A 20,740-nucleotide genomic window follows, 5' to 3' on the forward strand; every position below is an offset into this window, starting at 1 on the left:
TACACAAAGAAACAAGTTCTCAGTTGGAGGAACTGGGTGTTTCTTCAAAATTCTGGTAGCCCTAGAGAAATTGAGTGTGATCTAGCATCACTGCAGAGAGAACACCGTTGGAGTTCTTTTATAAAGACTCCTCCCCGGAAGGCTGAATGAACCCTGAACACTGGGTTAGAGTTGGACACCTCAGTATGAACTCGTTTTTATTTGAATACACATATATATCTAGATATGGGCTTCCCGGTGGCATGACGAATCTGCTTGCAGTGCAGGAGATGTGGGTTCAGTTCTGGGTCGAGAAGATACCCTGGATGAAGGCATAGCAACCCATTCCAGTATTCTTGCTGGGAAAATCCGGTGGACAGAGGAGCCTGGCAGGCTATAGTTCATAGGGTTGCAAAGAGTCAGACACTACTGAAGGGACTGACCACACACATGCACACACATGCGCACACGCACACACACACACACACATCTAGATACAGACATCTATCAAGACCCACCTTTGATCCATGTCTGTTTATCTAGAGTTGCTTAAAGAGTGAGGGTGTGTCATAGGGATGCAGGAGTTAATCTGCAATCTCCCAAAAGATAAAAACTGGAGTAATTTAGCAGTAAAATAAATAACATAGTATTGGACAACCCGCAGTACAAAATAAATATATTGAGTCTACACTGATATTAATGAATAAGCAAATAAACAAGTGGAGGAGAAGGGACAAGTCTTCCTTATGGAAGAATTTCAGATTATATAGGGACTGTTCCCCCTTCAGGAGGTAGAGCTTAATCCCTCCATTGCCCTTGAATGTGGGTAGGACCGTGTGACTTATTTCCCAGGAACAGAATATGAAGAATACAGTGGAGAAACATAGCAAACACTTTCTTGGCCAGGAGATGAAGGTTAACATCCCAGATGTCATGCATCTATCTGATGCAAGGAGAAGGGCACTTTGCCTCTGCAGTCTTCCTTCTCAAAAACTCATGTGCAAGTGAGTGTTAGTTGCCCACTTGTGTCGAACTCTTTACGACCCCTTGGAGTGTAGCCCACCAGGCTCCTCTGTCCATGGAATTCTCCAGGCAAGAATACTGGAGTGGGTTGCCATTCTCTTCTGTAGGGGATCTTCCCAACCCAGGGATCGAACCACAGTCTCCTGCATTGCAGGTGGATTCTTTACTGTCTGAGCCATCAGGAAAGCCCCCCAAAAACCATAACCCCAGTCAAATCTTGAGAAAGATGTCAAACAAACCAAATTGAGGAACATTTGACAAACTACGTGATCAGTACTCTTCAAGACTGTCAAGATCATGAAAAACAAGGAAAGACTGAGAAACAGTCATAGACCCGAGGATACCAAGTTCACGCAACATGTACAGCCAGTGTGATCTCCTGAATGAGATCCTGGAACTGAAACAGGATGTTAGTGAAAAAACAGGTGCAATCCAAACAAAACTTGGTTTAAAGCACAGCAGAACTGACCACACCAAGCCCTGTCCCCCAGGGCTGACTGGCGTGTGGCTTTCTCCAGGGTCCTGCTCTGAGTAGCTGTGTCTGCTTTTCCAGTCTCTGCCTCCTTTGATGGGAAGCAGCACTTGCGGAGCCTGCCTGTGGTGAATAGCGTCGGGTACGTCCTCCGCTTCCTCACCAAGCTGTGCCGAAGCCTCCTATGTGACGACCTCTTCAGCCACCAGCCCTTCCCCAGGGGCACCAGCGCCTCTGACAATGCCCTGGAGAGCCAGGAAGGCAGGATGGAGTCAGGTAGGCTTTTGCGGTCTGTCCTCTGGGGCCTGCAGGTGGTTCCAGGTGTCCCCGCCCTCCCAGGGCAGATGAGGCTGCCACTGAGGGGGCTCCTGGGAACTCTAGGAGCTAGAGGTTCCCTCCCTCTGCTAGAGGTTCATGAGCTGCCCCTCTGGGCATCTGAGACACAGCGAGAGCCAGCTAGGACCAAGGACACCTCGATGGTCCCCACCCAGGCTGCAGTGGAAGAGATGGCTCCAGCTAGTGAGAGCTGACATTGTAACTTTTAGGCCTATGTTTTTAGAATTTAGACACTGAGACCGCATCACTCGTAGTGAGTGATCTTTTTTCTTCTCCTCTAATTAAGACTCTTGGGCATTTATTCATCATTGTCGAATAATTGAAGGACTACTAAGCTAAGTAACAAAGAAATCCTGAAGGAACAAGGGCTAATAAACTGATTATGTTGGTCCTGTCTGGGGGTCTCAGGTTCCTACCCAGGTCAATAAAAAATGTAATAGAGTGTCTATCATGGCAGGAATTTGACCTGGCCATAAGTCATATATGTCCTCCAGTGAGACTTAGTGTTTCTCCCTCATCACAGGACAGAAGGTATCCCAGGGGCTGAATGCCTTTTGTACCACCAGCCCCAGAATAGCTCAGTGTAGGAAAGTGGTTGGTGGGAAGGGCAAGTCCACATGGACAAACTTGCCACACCACTGTCTGCCCAATGGGCTAGGTGCCAGTGGGAGCTGCTCATCCCCCACATAGTGGCCCTGAGTTATGGATTTGCAAAAAGTTGAACATGAGTCCAGATTCTAGATTTCAGGTTTCAAGGATGAGCAGGCATGTTGCCTTTTTCCTTTCTCTGGAATCAGTGTTGTTGATACATAAAGAACACATAGATAGTGAAACTGAAATCTAGCCATTATGTCATTCTGCAAACATTTGCTGACCCTTTTCCTGCTCCAAGTACCTTGTGAGAGAGACCCTGTCTTAGAATAAGGCAAATATGTGAGCTTAGGAAGTTTTTGAGGTATTGAGTGACCAGTGTGAATAATGAAAAAACCAATACATTTGCAGTTATGTGCTCACAGGCAGGTTTATAGAGTTCAGCAGAAGGATACTTATAATCAGAGTGGCTATATTTTAAGCCTAGGAGGACATCAGGAAAGATTCTTAGCATAGATTTTTCTCATATAATGTCAAGAACCTTGTCTATAATTTTACTCTAAACTCTGAGACCTGGGAAACAGGAAAAAATCTGGCCTTTACAAAGAAAGGTACCTAATTAAATATAGCCTGTGTGAGCAGATGCTATACACTTCTGTGTTTACTTGATGTCTCTATATATCTGAACTTAGGAAAGTCTTCTCATGTCTCTGGGCCTCAGTTTCCTGTGTGAAATGAGGGGTTGAGTTGCTCATGTATAACCTTCTGGTTCTGACAGTCTATGAATCTGGCCTCTCCTATAAACCTTGGTTGACTCAAAAACATATTGTAAAGCTAATGTATCTTCCAATGAAACTTGCAATGAGAACAGCAGATGACTGATTTCATTTGACAAACTCTTAAGTCATTGTTACATTGAATAAGCAATGACCTATGGGACATAATCATAAAGTCATAGAGCTCATGTCTCCCATTCTCCTTGAAATAAATGTCACCTGTGAGACCACTTATTCCCTGTCCATGGATGAAATTTAGGGCAGATCTCCTGCCTTTCCTGGCTACTTTCAGAAAACAAAATATTCTTTAGTGAATAGTTAATATGCAGGTCAGTGTGATCATCAAACTTTAAATTTCACTCAAAGATGTAACTATTCCCCATTCCCAGCACAGTCCTGCTTTGGGCCAGTTGCCTGCAGCAGCAAATGAAGGTATGGTTGGCTTCTCTTCACCTCCTACCTGTTGCTGTTGCTGCTGCTGCTAAGTCACTTCAGTCGTGTCCAACTCTGTGGGACCCCACAGATGGCAGCCCACCAGGCTCCCCCGTCCCTGGGATTCTCCAGGCAAGAACACTGGAGTGGGTTGCCATTTCCTTCTCCAATGCATGACAGTGAAAAGGGAAAGTGAAGCCGCTCAGTCATGTCTGATTCTTAGCGACCCCATGGACTACAGCCTAGCAGGCTCCTCCGTCCATGGGATTTTCCAAGCAAGAGAACTGGAGTGGGTTGCCATTGCCTTCTCCCACCTCCTGCCTAGTCCTCTGTTTTTGCTCCTTCTGTATGAAGCTAACAGTGATTCCAAATCCTTCCTGATCAGAGTGAGGGAAGGAGGAGAGACAAGAGGTAGGAGAGTTTTTGCTTGACTAATCCCACTGGGAGCTGGCATGGGGCCCCTTGGTTCTAGTGGGTGTTTCAAGCTGATTCTTCATCCTGTGGGCTCTTGTTGTTATTGTTCAGTCGCTTAAGTCGTGTCCAGCTCTTTGCGACCCCATGAACTGCAGCACTCCAGGCTTGCCTGTCCTTCACTGTCTCCCTGAGTTTGCTCAAACTCATGTCCATTGAGTCAGTGATGCCATCCAACCATCTCATCCTGTATCGTCCCCTTCTCCTCTTCACCTCTATCTGTCCCAGCATCAGAGACTTTTCCAATGAGTCAGCTGTTCACATCAGGTGCCCCAAGTATTGGAGTTTCAGCTTCAGCATAAGTCCTTCCAATGAATATTCAGGGTTGATTTCCTTTAGGACTAACTGGTTTGATCTCCTTACTGTCCAAGGGACTTTCAAGAGTCTTCTCCGGCACCACAGTTTGAAAGCATCAATTCTTTGGTGCTCAGTCTTCTTTATGGCCCAACTCTCACACACATACATGACTTCTGGAAAAACCATAGCTTTAACTATATGGACCTTTGTTGGCAGAGTAATGTCTCTGCTTTTTAATATGCTGTCTAGGTTGGTCATAGCTCTTCTTCCAAGGAGGAAGCATCTTCTAATTTCGTAGCTGCAGTCGCTATCCGCATTGATTTTGGAGCCCAAGAAAATGAAATCTGACACTGTTTCCATGGGTCCTTTGGAGATTCCCCCATCTCTCATCTGCATGTTCCTTGTCAAAGACAAAGGTAACTAGTCTCTGGCTGGTCATTTACAGTTCTTCCCACAGCCTCAAGGCATCTGCAGGTAAATCTCTGGCTTCTCTCTCCTGAGGCCCCCTGTGACTCCAGATAGTCCCGTAGAAAGGATCTAAGCTAATCTCACTTCAGATCTGGTCTCTTAGAAACACTCACACATCCTTTGCCCAAACAAATCTAGGGCATGCAGGCTGATCTCTGCAGCCACCTCTCCTTTGTTCTTCCATCAGACATTTTTTCTCATGGAGATGAAACAATAATACTTTCTGTCTCTTGAGCTCCAGGGTCAGAGATCAAGCTATCCACAGGGCCACACTGAAGCCCATGGGAACACGTGGGACAGTTTTTTCTCCACAATTCATCTTCTATTCACCCTGCGTTTCAACCTCTGCAGCTGTGCAGGCTGCACGTGGGTGGTCCTCTACAACTGTAAAACTGGCTTCCCACAACCCCCATCTCTTTTTGCAAGATTTCCACACTTGACTCTCGTATGGGGAGCCTACTGTCTTGCAACTTCAGCTAAAACTAAAACCAAAATAGTTTCATTTTAACATCCTGTCCCAGGAACCCCGCTCCAGCTTTCCTTTCGTGATCATTGAGGAACCCCTTGTCTTGGTTTCCACCATATTCTCTCCCCTTCCAAACTCACCATGCTGAGTGAAGTTCCTGTCTTTTTCCTGGAAGTAGCCGCCTTGTTTCTTCCCTTGACTGGGGCAAGTATTTCTACCTAAAGCTGATTTCCTTCCTAGTTGTCTTGGCTTTGGAAGCAATGACTTCAGTTGTCATCAAGAACCTTTCCCCAGCCCATGGATGCTTTGAAAAAATGAATTGCTCCAGATCAACCAACTTTGTGGAAATTGCTCCTCATGCCCTAGGTGTTACAGGACCAAGTGCTGTGTCTAGGGGCTTCAGGAAGGGTGGAAGAAGCAGCAATGGCATGGTAGGCTCTGAGCAGCCCCCTGGCACATGTCTCTCCTACCTGTCTGCGTGGGGCCTAGGATGATACCATTAAAGAGTTTGCCTTGAGAATAAGACATTGCCTCTTTAGGACTGCCTTGTCAAAGTTCCCTTGTGTGTGTGCTAAGTCACTTCAGTCATGTCCAACTCTATGACCCTATGGACTGTAGCCCACTAGGCTCCTCTGTCAATGGGATTCTTAAGGCAAGAATACTGAAATGGGTTGCCATGCCCTTCTCCAGGGGATCTTCCTGGCCCAAGGATCAAACCTGTGTCTCTTATGTTTCCTGCATTGGCAGGTGAGTTCTTTACCACTAGTGCCACCTGGGAAGCCCCAAAGTTCCCTTAAAGGATAACGTATCAAGTTATTATTACCTTGGATGAGGAATTAGTTTATTACCCACTTTCCCACCATTGTGGCAAGAAAGGCACGTGTATTTATGAGGGAAGGGCTGGAGGTCTTTGTTGACTTAAGGCTTCGTATCCATGTCATTCCTAAACAAGATCATATAGTCTTGAACTCATTTGAACCAGATCCTGCTCTGCCTCAAGGTTGTTCATTCAAAGCTGGAGTGTTCCAGGCTTGGTGCCACACAGTTAGAGGGTTTGTTAGCATTCATTAGAGCATTTCCAGAAGACAGTACATCAGACAGTTAAGAAAATACAAAGCCAGGACACACAAGGAACTGTCAAAGAAACTAAGATGTTTGTGGTTTTAAAAAGAAAAGGATGATTTGGGGAAGAAATGATTTTCTGTTCTAGGACGTGACAGCAGGTCACATGGATTTGTTCTTTATGGTCCTGAAGATATACTTAATTAACCTTCAAGTCTTGTCACTCAAATTCTGGTCAGGGAGCATCACCATCAGCTGAGAAACAAAAAGCTCAACAGCCCTCCCTCACTCCTTCGCAACAGATCCTAGGCATTTAAAGACACATTAAAGTTTGAGAAGTATGTATGTAACGAATACTCTCCCAGGTAGAGGACTTGGCAGCTGAATAACAAAATGGAACTCTCAGAAGACGGCTCCCTCGGGAGTCAGGTGGCGTTGACTTTGTAAAGAACTTCTTTGAAAAGTCAAAACTATTTAGAAGTAGATGGAGCTTCTTGGATGATGTGATCTCCTCTTTACTGGTGACAAAAGAAGATGTCCACTTGTCAGGGCCATCAGGCTGAACTTGGACATCTAGAGGATGTAAGAGCAAGATGTCCTCCCTGGTCCCTTCCAAGCTGAGAGTCACAGCTGGGAGTGGCAGAAAATAGCCGCAGACAGTAAGAGGTGAGGGCCCCCAGGAGCCCTGTGGTTGGATCCCCCAGAAGGGAAGATGAGTATACCAAGGTAGAAGGGCTCATAGCGGAGCAGAGAGTGTGCTTCTTCCAAATCTCTTCCTCAGAGCTTTCAAATATAAACTCTCTCACCAAATGACCTTTCTCTTGTGTTCAGGGAAAACCAGCTTCAGACCCACTCAGCTGCCTGAATTCAGTCTGGACCGTGGAGTTCTTGGCTTGAGATTGGGAAGTTCAGTCATTTTCCTCTATGTCTGTTAACTGATAGCCAAATGTTCATGTTATCAGGTGGAGAGCAGTTCTCTGGGTGCTTTAGGAAAGTGGAAGCAAAAAGATGGATTTGATAACATTTTTGGTTCTGGATTTGGATTTGATAACAATTTTACTTTACCTTTGAATGGTGGCTTCCCTGGTGGCTCAGAGGGTAAAGCGTCTGCCTGCAATGTGGAAGACTTGGGTTTGATCCCCGGGTCGGAAAGATCCCCTGGAGAAAGAAATGGCAACCCACTCCAGTACTCTTGCCTGGAAAATGCTGTGGATGGAGGAGCCTGGTAAGCTACAGTCTATCAGTGGGATTGCGGAGAGTCGTAAACGACTGAGCAACTTCACTTTGAATGTTGGGGGAAAAGGGTCTCAGTTATAAGTAAGCTTTAGCCAGTGCTTCTCCTCTTTGACTGTGCCCTGGACCCACCCGGGCATCTTGATGAAATATGGACTCTGGCTCAGGATGGCTGGAGTGGGCTGAGAGCCTGTGTTTCTGACAGGCTCCCAGGGGATGTCCTGTGCCATTGCTGCTTAGGAACACAAGGAATGAGAAGGTGTGTGCTGATGGAGTCCTACTCACAGAGGGAAATTTATGTCAGGTTTTCAGTAAAATACACCTGTCTACTCTAGGGTGCTGCCGCCCTGTAGAAGCATTGACGCTGAGGATGAGTTGGGTGAGCTGTCCACGGGTGTGAGGGGGCAGAGTGGTCGGGCAAAGTGGCAGAGGTGAGAATGCCGGTGAGAAGGTTTGCAGTGCTGGGGAAGAAGGTGAAAGAAAGAAAAGAATGATGACTGGCACATTTCTCAGTGTGGCCCGACCTGCCCTGGCAGGAGGGTCTCTGTTGCCTTCCTGGCTTCCCAGAATCCCTAGAAAACCCTAGGGATCCATTCTCTCAGACCCTTGTCTGCACAGCATTCCTGGCTCTTAATTCTGCCTTATACCGCTAGAGTCCGGGTCCAGACCTCAACTCCCCAGGTAGACTTGAGGGCGGGGACTTGAGGACAGCCTGAAACACAAGTCCACAGTAAACATTTTACTGTCTCCAATTCAGTGTGACATAACAGAACGAACTGTGCTCACCAAGCGTTGGGGAGATCTTCTTTGGAAACCACAAATGTGATAGCTGAAGTCTTTTGCGAGATCTCATTTAGTGATTGGTTTCCTGCCTTCTGAAGGTTTGACTTGATGGGAACAAATTGTTTACTTTTTGTTGAGGAGCCTTTTTGATACACAAATGGTGAGGGTGGGAAATGAGGAAGGCCTTGATTCTTGACTCTTTTTGTTTTCTTCCTTGGCTGGTGGTCTTGGAGACAGGCACCAGAAAACTCTTGGAGTAACAGACATGCACAGTACCTTCTGCATACCCAGCATCTAGAAATCAAATCTGCTTCCTTGTTGAACTACAAATTTGTCTAATGTAATAGCTCTTCAAAAGAATGACTATCCGGAGAATATCTCTTTCCAAAAGGTTGTTTATTTCTAAAAGGCAATAGAGCGGTACCAAGTGGCATGAGTTCCATAATATAGAAACATCCATATGGTCAGACAGCAAATGTTTTCTGAGTTCCCTCTACTTGTGATGCCTGCAGAGCTGAGGCCATTTGTTCAAAGCCAACCGGAAAGGGAGCAGCGAGGTGGAAACTGAACCTAGATCTCCTCCCTGGCACTTTGCTTTTCCTCCCAAGCCTATTGATAGGGCCCCATTACCCAACACCCCCTGAGTGGGGTATATGTCCTGTTTCCTGTCTCAGAAGTGTGACCACACAAAGTGGATGTTCACAAGTGGCTTGTGGTACCCTTGTGTCTCTTCTTCTAGCAAAGATGTAAATGAACAAAACAAACACCAATGCCCACTTAGCAAAATCTAGGCAGAATCTGAACTCTCGGTTGATCAGTTATCCTTTCTCTTTCTGGGTTAATATCTTGGCTGCAAGTGTCTTATCCTTATTCTCGTGCCCTAGTTGCATCGTTGCTGGATGACATCCACAGGACAGGCAAAACCTATCATCCCAGACACCAGGAGAACTTCCTCATCCCTACAGAATACACACAAAGTGGCCTGCTCCCCCAATACTAGGCATGGTTTGCTTGCTCAGTCACTCAGTCGTGTCCAACTCTTTGTGACCCCTTGGACTGTAGCCCACCAGGCTCCTCTGTCCATGGGATTTCCCAGTCAGGAATACTGGAGTGGGTTGCCATTTCCTACTACAGAGGATCTTCCAGACCCAGGGATCAAACCAGTGTCTCTTGCATCTCCTGCATTGGCAAGTGGATTCTTTACCACTGAGCCACCTGGGAAGCCCCAGGCATGGTTTGACCCAGTATTTTAAATAATATAAGAAGTGATGGGGTTAAAAAAAGAGAAATGAAGGAAGGCATGTGCAGGCCAATGATCAGAATATTTCAGAGCTGTGTTCATCCTGTTATAGCCACAGGCCATGTGAGCACAATGAGCGATTTGATTTTCAAGTCATGTGTTGAAATTGGGGTCATTTGGAAGGAGAGAAGAGTATCAGTGCCAAGCTCAGTTTTAAAGAATCTTTGAGAGAGTTTTGATGGACACGTGAAAAGGAGAATGTCCAGGACTTCTTTGGCAGGCCTGTGGTTAAGACTCTGTACTTCCAATGCAAGGGGCATAGATTCAATCTCTGGTCAAGGAAGTGCCATATGCCACAGGAAAAAAAAAAGAATGTCCACAAGTTCTGCAGTAAATACAAAGTCCTTCCTGTATTTTTAGACAGATAGGTCCAGGAGAAGCCCAGCCAGAGCTCTTAGAGTATGGGAGAGGGAGCGATTGCCAGAGTAGAATTCCTGATCTTAATTCTGCTTGTATGCCTGTATGAGTCCATTTAGGAAAAGCTATTTATTCTATTTTCAATGATATCATTCATGAAAGTATACTGTCTGTACTTTTTATTTATTTTTTTAATTTATTTTTATTAGTTGGAGGCTAATTACTTTACAATATTGTAGTGGTTTTTGCCATACATTGACATGAATCAGCCATGGATTTACATGTGTTCCCCATCCCGATCCCCCCTCCCGCCTCCCTCTCCGTCCCATCCCTCTGGGTCTTCCCAGTGCACCAGCCCTGAGCACTTGTCTCATGCATCCAACCTGGGCTGGTGATCTGTTTCACCCTTGATAGTATACTCGTTTCAATGCTGTTCTCTCAGAACATCCCACCCTCGCCTTCTCCCACAGAGTCTAAAAGTCTGTTCTGTACATCTGTGTCTCTTTTTCTGTTTTGCATATAGGGTTATCGTTACCATCTTTTTAAATTCCATATATATGCGTTAGTATACTGTATTGGTCTTTATTTTTCTGGCTTACTTCACTCTGTATAATGGGCTCCAGTTTCATCCATCTCATTAGAACTGATTCAAATGAATTCTTTTTAATGGCTGAGTAATATTCCATGGTGTATATGTACCACAGCTTCCTTATCCATTCGTCTGCTTGGACGAATGGTTGCTTCCATGTCCTGGCTATTATAAACAGTGCTGTGATGAACATTGGGATACACGTGTCTCTTTCAGATCTGGTTTCCTCAGTGTGTATGCCCAGGAGTGGGGTTGCTGGGTGTCTGTACTTTTTAAAACACTGAGCTAAAAGGGAAAAATGTAACCTCTAAGTAAAACACTGGGTTTTGTAGAATCTGAAATAGATTTTTACAATGTTCAGCAATTTATTGAATTCTTTTGCATTATAAGGCTTAGGTTCTCTTTCAAATCCTACAGATATTGAGGAAGCACAAAGATTCAATAATTATTGGTTAAATGAATGAATGAATGTTCCAATTAAGTTGTTGGAACCTTCCAAGGTATTTTACTTATTTACTTGGCTGCACCAGGTCTTAGTTGCGACACACGGGATCTTCGATCTTTGTTGAGGCATGCAGTCTCTTTTAGTTTTGGCCTGTGGGATCTTTAGATGCAGCGGGCGAACTCTTAGTTACGCCATGTAGAATCTAGTTCCCTGACCAGGGATGGACCCCAGCCCCCTGCATTGGTAGCACAGAGTCTTAATCACTGGACCACCAAGGAAGTCACTCAAGGTACTTCCAATATGAGATAAATAACCCAGTATTGAATCATGTTGACCAATTTGGTAATATTTTAATGTTAAAGTGAAACAAAAAGAAATGAAGATAATGCTCCTCTTTCAAGGTCACAAATAAAGTCATGTTGTGGATTAAAGACACCCAAGACTTGAGGAGCAGAATGATGATGGTTGTAAATCCCTAATAGGCTTTCTCCTGTTTGGGAGAGCTCTTGCTAAGAGGGAGTAAGGAGGAGAAAAAGAGGCTGTCAAAAAAGAGGTGGTGTAGACTCTTTCTTCCCATAAGGCTAGCCTCAGGAATTATCCAAAAGATACCCCTACCCCAGCCCCATGCCTCTCTTCAAATAACAAAATCTACTGGAAATCTTTTCCTTTGTTCCATGAAGCTAACCATCCTTCAGGTGACACCCCTACCCATTAGCTCCCCATGAGCCACTCTTAAACTGGAGATCATGCTGGGGACATCTGGGTCAGCTGCAGAAGGCCTTCTGTGACTCTGGCAGGCCTGTCCAAAGAGGCTCCTGCCTGTGATGTAAGAGTATGTGAGATGTGGCCATCCCCAAATCTCCAGGGCCCACAGGAGCTGTAACTGGAGACTATCTTTTGGGCTGCTCCTCTGGACCTGTACCCTCTGTGGTGGGTTCTAAGGTAATAGCTGCAGGTTATCCACACTAGTATCTACTGACCATGTATTAGAACTAGGAATAAAATGCTAAACCTTGTCAAGAGGAATTGAAGCAACTTTGGAAACCAGTAATCTTCTAAGATAAACTCCACAGACTTTTAGTGGGTCATTTCTGGGTCTCAGACATAAGTAGCAAACCCTTTGATTATGGGAGAAAAAAAAAGAATCCAATAAACTCCCTGACAGAGAATTAGATATTCTATAGCATATACATCCTAACTGCTATTGAATTAATAATTGTAACTTCTAACCTAGATATGCAGAGTTAAGAGGAATGTATTATTCCTTTCCCACTTGTATTATTTATATATTGCTGTGTGACAAATTACCCTAAAATTTAGTGGCTTAAAATAACATATATCATCTTACAGTTTCTGTGATCGGGAATTCAGGTGCAGCTTGACCGTGTTCCCCAGCTGTGGGTCTCTCGCAAGATGGCAAGCACCTCAGAGCTTGGCTAAGGAAGGACCCACTCCCTAGCTCATTCATGTGGTTGTGGGCAGGATTCCGCTTCCCACGAGCCATTGATTCCTTGCCACATAGGCCCGTCCACAGAGATGCTCACAACATGGCAGCCTGCTTCGCCCACTTGAGAAATACTGGAACGCTTTCCTAAAAGTCAGGATGTCCATTTGGAACCGGAATTTGCATGGTGTCCTCTATTCCAGGGACTCCAGCATTTTCCTGATTAAGGGTCACTCTAAGTTTCCCCAGTTTCCTATGAAAGACCCAGAAGTTGTTGAAGAAACAGAGCTTGATGGCAGAAGGTCCCCCACTCTCCAGAGCCCTCCCTTCCTCCTGGAAATTCCTATAAGCCTCCGGGTGGAGGCTTTGGCAAAGCTGCAAAGAAAAGACTACAGAGAGGGAACCTGCTCTCCTCTGCAGACTCAAAAGGCATTCACTGTTCTAAAGCAGCCGACGTTGGGCAAAACTGCCTTTGGGCAAAATTTCCACGAGAGGAGATCTTAAATCATAAAGAACAAAGTCTCAGGCAAACCAGCAACACTAGAAAGGACTAAGGAAGTTCAGGTGTCAGGCATTAAAATTACGGTTGCTTTCTGTACATCTCATTAGGGAGGAAAAGTATAAATGTACTTGAATGGACCTGAGGGGAGTCATAAGGTGGATTCTGAGGGCTGAGCGATCTGAACTTAGAGACAAGCTTGAAGGGAAAATCTATACTGGCTAGAGACCAAGTTAATGGAAAATTTAATTGAGGCGAATGAAAGGCCAAGCCTCATAGGTGGTGCAGCCCAGTGCCCTTTGAACCAGGGAGGCTGGGACAAGAGGCCGCAGAGGGCCCTGAGGGAAAACGCGGTGAGCTTATCTGAGCAAGAACAAGGGGCGGGACCGAGCTGAAGAGAAGGAAACCTGCAGACCTCCGTGAGAACCTCAGCGAAGGGCGGCAGGAAGGCAGAGAGGAAATCTGGGGGTTGCTGACACCACGCAGTCCCTCAGAGGTCCCCCGCGGCTCCAACAGCACTGAGCACGTGCCGGGCGCCTGCGTGTGTGAGGCACCTGGTGGAGAGACGCAGCCGCTCAAGGTAGGAAGCCAGGTGTCTGAGCCGGGGCGGGCAGCCCTACCGGGACCTGCCCCCTTTCCTCTTTCTGCTTCTCTCCTTGCAGGTCTCTTTCTCTGCTTTTCAGAGCTTGCTGGCTGTGCTCCTTAGGTGGTGGCATCTGGTTAAGCAGAGGGGGATAGTTACCACACCGTTCATCAAGAGGCGGTGAAATCAGGCCGACTGTATTACTTCCTCTTCTAATCTGGGGTTCAGGGCTAGGGATCCGTGGTGCTGCCATCTCATTAAGCAGCAGAGCCAAGGCGTTCACTGGACACTGATCCCGTGGTCTGACCTTCCTGCCAGCCTGGGCAGAGTTGTGTGGCCGGCTGGGCTGGGCAGACCTGCTGGCAATCAATCTGCCAGGAGCAGAGATGACTGAAGAAAGGGTTCACTCTGTGCAGCTGTTCCTTCAGCTGGAAAGTTGTGACTAATGTGGGGAAATAAGATGGGGAATGGAGGGTGAGTGTGTGAGAGAGAGAGAGAGAGAGAGAGAGAGAGAGAGAAAGAGATAGAGAGGGGCTGGGGAGAGAGAGAACTATTTAGTGCTGGGAAGAACAGGGTCTGAGACTGGGATGTAGGGTTATTATTGCTTGTAGAGATACTATTTGAAAATAATTTTGCAGATCGTGGTGTCGCCACTTTTCATGGCTTTGTTTGGTTAGAGAATCCAAGTAAAGTGCCATGAAAATACTTTAAATAAATTAAATAGTCCAAACTCACTTACCTGTGAGCAGTTGGGTCTTGTGTCCTACGTGAAAATGGGCCAGCACCCCCTAAAGGAACTCCCTGGCCACTACCGCTGCTCTTGGACTTTCTCTCCTGGCTCTTGGCTTTCTCCCTCCTGTCCCTCTGCCTCTTCTTGCTTCTCCTCAGAGGTTCTCCACATTCCACGCACTCAGTTGACCCAGAAATTCAGCAGGCTGGGCCGTGCTGGGTGTCTGGGAAGCTGAGGATGCAGGGGCATTCCCCGCCCCCCGACCCCGCCCCAGCCTCCGCAGGGGTGCAGAGGGAGGAGTCACCACTCCTCAGACCCTAGAACTGTGTTCCCTGAATGAGGAGGCTTAGACCTGGTGCAGATTCAGGAGCAAAGGGGTATCCTTTGAGGCTGAGTGGGTTTGAACTCTTCTGGAATATTCTTTGGGCTTCCAAGGTGACTCAGTGGTAAAGAATCCGCCTGCCAATGCAGCAGACATGGGTTTAATCCCTAGGTCGGGAAGATCCCCTGGAGGAGGAAATGGCAATCCACTCCAGTATTCTTCCCTGGAGAATTCCATGCACAGAGTAGCCTGGCGGGCTACAGTCTCAGTTCAGTTCAGTCGCTCAAGCATGTCCGACTCTTTGCGACCCCATGGACTGCAGCTCACCAGGCTTCCCTGTCCATTACCAACTCCCCGAGCTTGCTCAAACTCGTGTCCATCAAGTTGGTGATGCTGTTCAACCATCTTATCCTCTGTCATCCCCATCTCCTCCTGCCTTCAATCCTTCCCAGCATCAGTCTTTTTCAATGAGTCACTTCTTCGCATCAGGTGGCCAAAGTATTGGAGTTCCAGCTTCAGCTTCAGTCCATCCAATGAATATTCAGGGCTGATTTCCTTTAGGATGGACTGGTTGGATCTCCTTGCAGTCCAAGGGACTCTCAAGAGTCTTCTCCAACACCACAGTTCAAAAGCATCAATTCTTTGGCACTCATCTTTCTTTATAGTCCAACTCTCACATCCATATATGACTACTGGAAAAGCTTTAGCTTTGACTAGACAGACCTTTGTTGGCAAAATAATGTTTCTGCTTTTCAATATGTTGTCTAGGTTGGTCATAACTTTCCTTCCAAGGAGTAAGCGTCTTTTAATTTCATGGCTGCAGTCACCATCTGCAGTGATTTTGGAGCCCAAAAAAATAAAGTCTGTCACTGTTTCCACTGTTTCCCCATCTATTCGCCCTGAAGTGATGGGACCGGATGCCATGATCTTAGTTTTCTGAATGTTGAGCTTTAAGCCAACTTTTTTACTCTCCTCTTTCACTTTCATCAAGAGGCTCTTCAATTCTTTGATTTCTGCCATAAGTGTGGTGTCATCTGCATATCTGAGGTTATTGATATTTCTCCCAGCAATCTTGATTCAAGCTTGTGCTTCATCCAGCCTGGCGTTTTGCGTGATGTACTCTGCATATAAGTTAAATAAGCAGGGTCCCTGATGTACTCTTTCCCTGATTTGGAACCAGTCTGTTGTTCCATGTCCGGTTCTAACTGTTGGTTCTTGTCCTGCATACAGTTTTCTCAGGAGTCAGGTAAGGTGGTCTGGTATTCCCATCTCTTTAGGAATTTTCCAGTTTGTTGTGATCGACACAATCAAAGGCTTTGGCGTAGTCAATAAAGCAGAAATCTTTCTTATCTTCATTACCCCCACCATAGTTTGGTCTCAGGGCTACAGTCTATGGGTCTATGGAGTCGCAAATAGTCAGACACCACTGAGCGACTGAGCACACATGGAGTGTGCAGAGGATTCTTCAGGCTAACAGGCAGACTTTTTATGTAGCAGCTGGGAGAAACCGTAGTCCACAGATGAGCCAAGGCGAAAAAGGCACACCAGTCTCTTGAAAGTTCCCAAGACACCAAATCCTGAAAATGTGGCAGGCTTCTGTGAGAGCCATTTGTGCCTGTGCCTTTCTAGTTAAGCACACTCTTGTGATCGTACAAAAGCAGATCAGTCCTTTTTCGGGAGGAAAGGCTTAATGATTTACAAGTGGCATCCTTGGTGTCCTGGATAGAGGCAGGGCTTATAGAAGAGAAGTACATTAAGTGCCTCTTGTTCACCCTACTGTGCGGGTGTCCACAGCGATGAAACAGCTTTAGCTAGAGGCTGGGTTGTTGCCTCCTGTTTAATGAGAGCTGCCAGGGTGAGAAGACAAATCATTTCAGATGAGAAGGAATTTTCTCTCTCATCTCATCTGGGAGAAAAGGACCAGGAATGTGTTAATCTGTCAGCCCTCTGGTTTGCCATGAGTCTGTGTGCGAGAACCGGATCTTCACAAAGTACTCTCGCCAGACAATCCCAGGTCTGCTGGCCCCATCTGGTGTTCACTCCCCAGTCATCCGAAAAACTGCTTGAAAAGTGTAGTTCTGTCTCCAAGGATAGGTTTGGTCCTTCTTCTTTTTCAAATAGTCATTTTGTAACAAACAGTTCATGAGCCACCCTTCATTAAATTCTTAAACTACTAGAAGTTCTGCTTACCTGTAATTCATCTTCCCTGTATGATGGATGGCTTAATGGTTTTAAGAGTATAAACTGTATGTATCCAGCAGTCATCTTTTTAACTGAAGCAATAGGAACTGGGGTTAGATATAAGGAAAAAGTTTTAGGCAGTGAAGTTTGTGGCATAATGACCTAACTGTGAGGAGACTGTAAAATCTCTTTGGGCAAGCTTTTAAATAAGAGGCTCAGCTATTTACTTTGTTTTCCTGTTCAAACACCACCCCTGCCTGAAGAGAGAATTTGGAGTGAGCTCAAGGCATTCCTCCGTTAATTTACCACCTTTGCAATTTTTGCTTTGTTTGAGGAAACCTATAGAAGTATTTACTCAAGATATTCCTTTAAGTGGATTCGTTTCTTTTAACCTTAGCTTTTAGTCATCTCAAGCAGTGCTGCCTTATCAGTGGAAACATATTTTGATGGCTTAATTATATTTTATTGCTGTACAGTAAAATACATGACCATAAAAAGATAACATTCACCAGTTTTTGCGTCTTCCAAAAAGAAACATGTTCAAGTCCTAACTGCAGATACTTGTGAAAGGGACTTTCTTTGGAAATAGGGTCTTTGCAGTAATCCAGTTGTGATGAGGTCACACTGGATGATGGGTGCCAATCCAGTGACTGGTGTCCTTATAAGAAATTTGGACACAGATTCAGACGCAGAGGGACAATGCCATGTGACAAGAGAGGCAGAGGTTGGAGTGCTGTGTCTGCAGCCAGGGAACACCATGGATCGCTGGCTGTCACCAGAAGCAGGTAGAGGCAAAAAAGGATCTTTTTCTAGAGCCTTCGGAGAGCATGACCCTGCAAACACCTTGATTTCAGACTTGTAGCCTCCAGAACTAGGAGAGAATAGATTTCTGTTGTTCGAAGTAACAAGATTTGTAGTAATTTCTGCAGCCTTAGGAAACGAATACACCTAAGTACCACCAAGAATCAGCCCCTGGTGGGCCAGTGGGATGCATTTTAACACTTGAGGAAATGTTGGGCAAGGTGTTCAGTGGGGTCCTTTTCAGTCCTGTGGTTGAAAGGTGGCCTTCACTGGATCCGTTATTTCTACCCTCCGGTGTGATGTAAGTGTCAGCACCCCTATCTGTAAAGGTGAGGAAAGGCTGTTTTAATGGGCTGGAGCAGATGCATCTCTTCAATTCTGCATTGCACCCTGGTGTGTGCGCCTGACCGTGCTGCTCTCTCCCGGGCTTCCCGGGAGCTGCAGGCTGTGCAGGACCGTGTCTGAGGCTTAGTGATCCGTCTCCACGGCTGTCCACCTGACCGCCTTCAGAGTCACTGGCACAGCCTTTGCAGGTAGAGGGCTATTGTTTGACGCTCTCTCAAGTCAGTTTTACTTTATGATGACTTCATTTGGATTATAGCCCAGAAGCTGACTTTTATTACCTTTGATCTCACCCATGGTTGTCAGCAGTTTTTAAACCAATACAGTCCACATTCCCTTGTTCCGCATCTCCACACGTTGTCATAGGAGAACAATATTCCATCTGCATCTGTATTTTTCAGCCATAGTGCAGACTGGTGAATTATCTGCATTTACTACTGTAGATTGTTAGACTTCCATAGGCATATTTAATTTGGATTTGAAATATTTAACAAACAGAATAAATGTTTTAGAGTTTTTCATTGTTTGTCACGCATCTGCATGAAGAATTCATATTTAGTTCTTTATAATCTGAATTTTAATGCATCTTCTCTGTAATAGCAGCCTTTGTGCCCAAATGTCTACTTAATAAATATTTATTGAGCACCTTCTATATGCCAAGCACCATGCCAGACACTATGAGTAGCTTCCTCACATACATCAAAGCACCTGCCACTGGGGACACAGAAAGGATTAGTATCCCAGATGAGGAATACTTTCCAATAAAGGGAATGGAATGGCAGCCTTGCTGCTGACTGGCTAGGAATGTGCTGGCCATATTAGTAGGTTCTCAAAAATGTTTATCTTCCTCTTCAGCACTCCATTCAGGAAGCAGCCTAGTACATAGCTTCATAGCCAGCTCCTTCCTGCTGATGTCTTCTGACCAGGAGGGATGATGAAATGGAGGCCATCCAGGCAGAGGTGCGGAGTTCCAGGTTCCTGCAGACCTCTTGCAGGACTGCATTAGCCACAAAACGTGAGCAGAGGGCACGCGTGCCTACCCTTTGCTTCTCACGTCCCTGTGTGCTAGTGGCCCAGCAGTGTCAGACTTGACTGCATAGCACTCTCAAGAATGTGAGAGTGCTCAGCCAAACACTGAGGCCTCTGCAATAAGTTTTTAAAAATAGCTGTATTGAGGTATCATTCATATATCATACAATTCACCCATTTAAACTCAACAGCTTTAGTATAGTCACAGATTTGTGCAGCTCTCACCTCAGTTGCAGAACATTTTCCACACCTCAAACACAGAACACCCCTTAGCTAGGACCCCCAGCCCCACCCCGCCCCTGCAATCCCCAGGTCCTAAGCAACCACTAATCTACTTTTTTGTTTCTATAGATTTGCCCATCCTGGACATTTCATACAAATGAAATCATTGAATATGTGATCTTCTGTGGCTTGGTTTCTTTATTTAGCATAATATTTCAAGCTTCATTCACAGTGTAGCATGGATCAATACTTCATCCCTTTTATGCCTGCATAATATTCTGCTGTATGGATATGCCATGTTTTGTTTATCTATTCATCAGCTGATAGTTATTTGGGTTGTTTCCACATTTGGCTCTTATGAATAGTGCTTCTGTAAACCTTCATGTATAAGTTTTTGTGTGGAAATTTCATTTCTCTTGGAAATATATATACCTAGGAATAGAATTGCTGGGTCATATGGTGAACTTATTTTTAACCGTTTGAGAAAGAGCCAGGATGTTTCCAAAGCGGTTGTACCATTTTACATTCCCACCAGCAGTGTGTGAGCGTCCCAGTTTTCTCTCTGTGTGTGTGCTGTTGTGTCTGACTCTGCAACCCCATGGACTGCAGCATTGCAGGCTCTTCTGCCCTCCACTATCTTCTGGAGTTTCCTCAAATTCATGTCCATTGAGTCAGTGATGCTATCTAACCGTCTCATCCTCTGCCACCCCCCTACTCCTTTTGCCTTCAATCTTTCTCAGCATCAGGGTCTTTTCTAATGAGTCAGCTCTTCGCATCTGGTGGCCAAAGTAGTGGAATTTCAGCATCAGTCCTTCCAATGAATATTTAGGGTTGATTTCCTTTAGGATTGACTAGTTGGATCTCCTTGCAGTAAAAGGGACTCTCAAGAGTCTTCTCCAGCACCACAATTCAAAAGCATCAATTCTTCAGCACTCAGCTTTCTTTATGGTCCATCTCTCACATCTGTACATGACTACTGGAAAAACCATAGCTTAAAGTACAATTGATGTTTACATATTTTGTATCCTGTAACTTTGCTGAATTCGTCTCTTAATTTCAATAGTGTTTTATTGGATTCCTTAGAATTTTCTACATAAACAGATAGTTTTAATTTTTCCTTCCCAAATTAGATGCCTTTTCTTTTCCTTACCTATTTGCCTTGGCTGGAACCTCTAACTCAGTGTTTAATAGAAGTAGCAAGAATAGAGACATTTTTGTGTTGTTCCTGATTTTAGGAGAAAAAGTGTCCCGTCTCTCACCATTAACTATAATGTTAAGTGTAGGGCATTTTGTGGAATGCCCCTTTTTTCAGTTGAAGGAAGTTCCCTTTCATTCCTAGTGTGTTGAGTGTTTTTCTCATGAAAAAGTGTTGGATTTTGTCAAATGCTTTTTATGCATCTATTGAGATAATCATATGATCTTTGGTTTTCATTCTATCAGTGTTGTATATTACATTACTGGACATCGTCATGTATTACAGTAATGGATGATGTCTTGTATTACATTA

The 20,740-nt window shown here is 45.3% G+C and overlaps 1 protein-coding gene across 7 annotated transcripts in view; it reads left to right on the forward strand.

The window, feature by feature from the left end:
• The window catches only part of SCML4 (Scm polycomb group protein like 4), a 102,667-nt gene that overhangs the window by 63,812 nt on the left and 18,115 nt on the right, over positions 1 to 20,740 (forward strand). For 6 of the 7 annotated variants that reach the window (XM_043890325.1, XM_043890322.1, XM_043890320.1 and 3 more), the window contains one exon: positions 1,556 to 1,750. In XM_043890325.1, coding sequence (XP_043746260.1) covers positions 1,556 to 1,750 — 195 coding nt within the window. Of the gene's footprint in view, positions 1 to 1,555; positions 1,751 to 13,331; positions 13,604 to 20,740 lie in introns of those variants that run through there. The other variant, XM_043890327.1, reaches the window with a different exon arrangement.

Source organism: Cervus elaphus, chromosome 28 (assembly GCF_910594005.1).
Source record: "Cervus elaphus chromosome 28, mCerEla1.1, whole genome shotgun sequence".
Taxonomy (NCBI): Eukaryota; Metazoa; Chordata; class Mammalia; order Artiodactyla; family Cervidae; genus Cervus; species Cervus elaphus.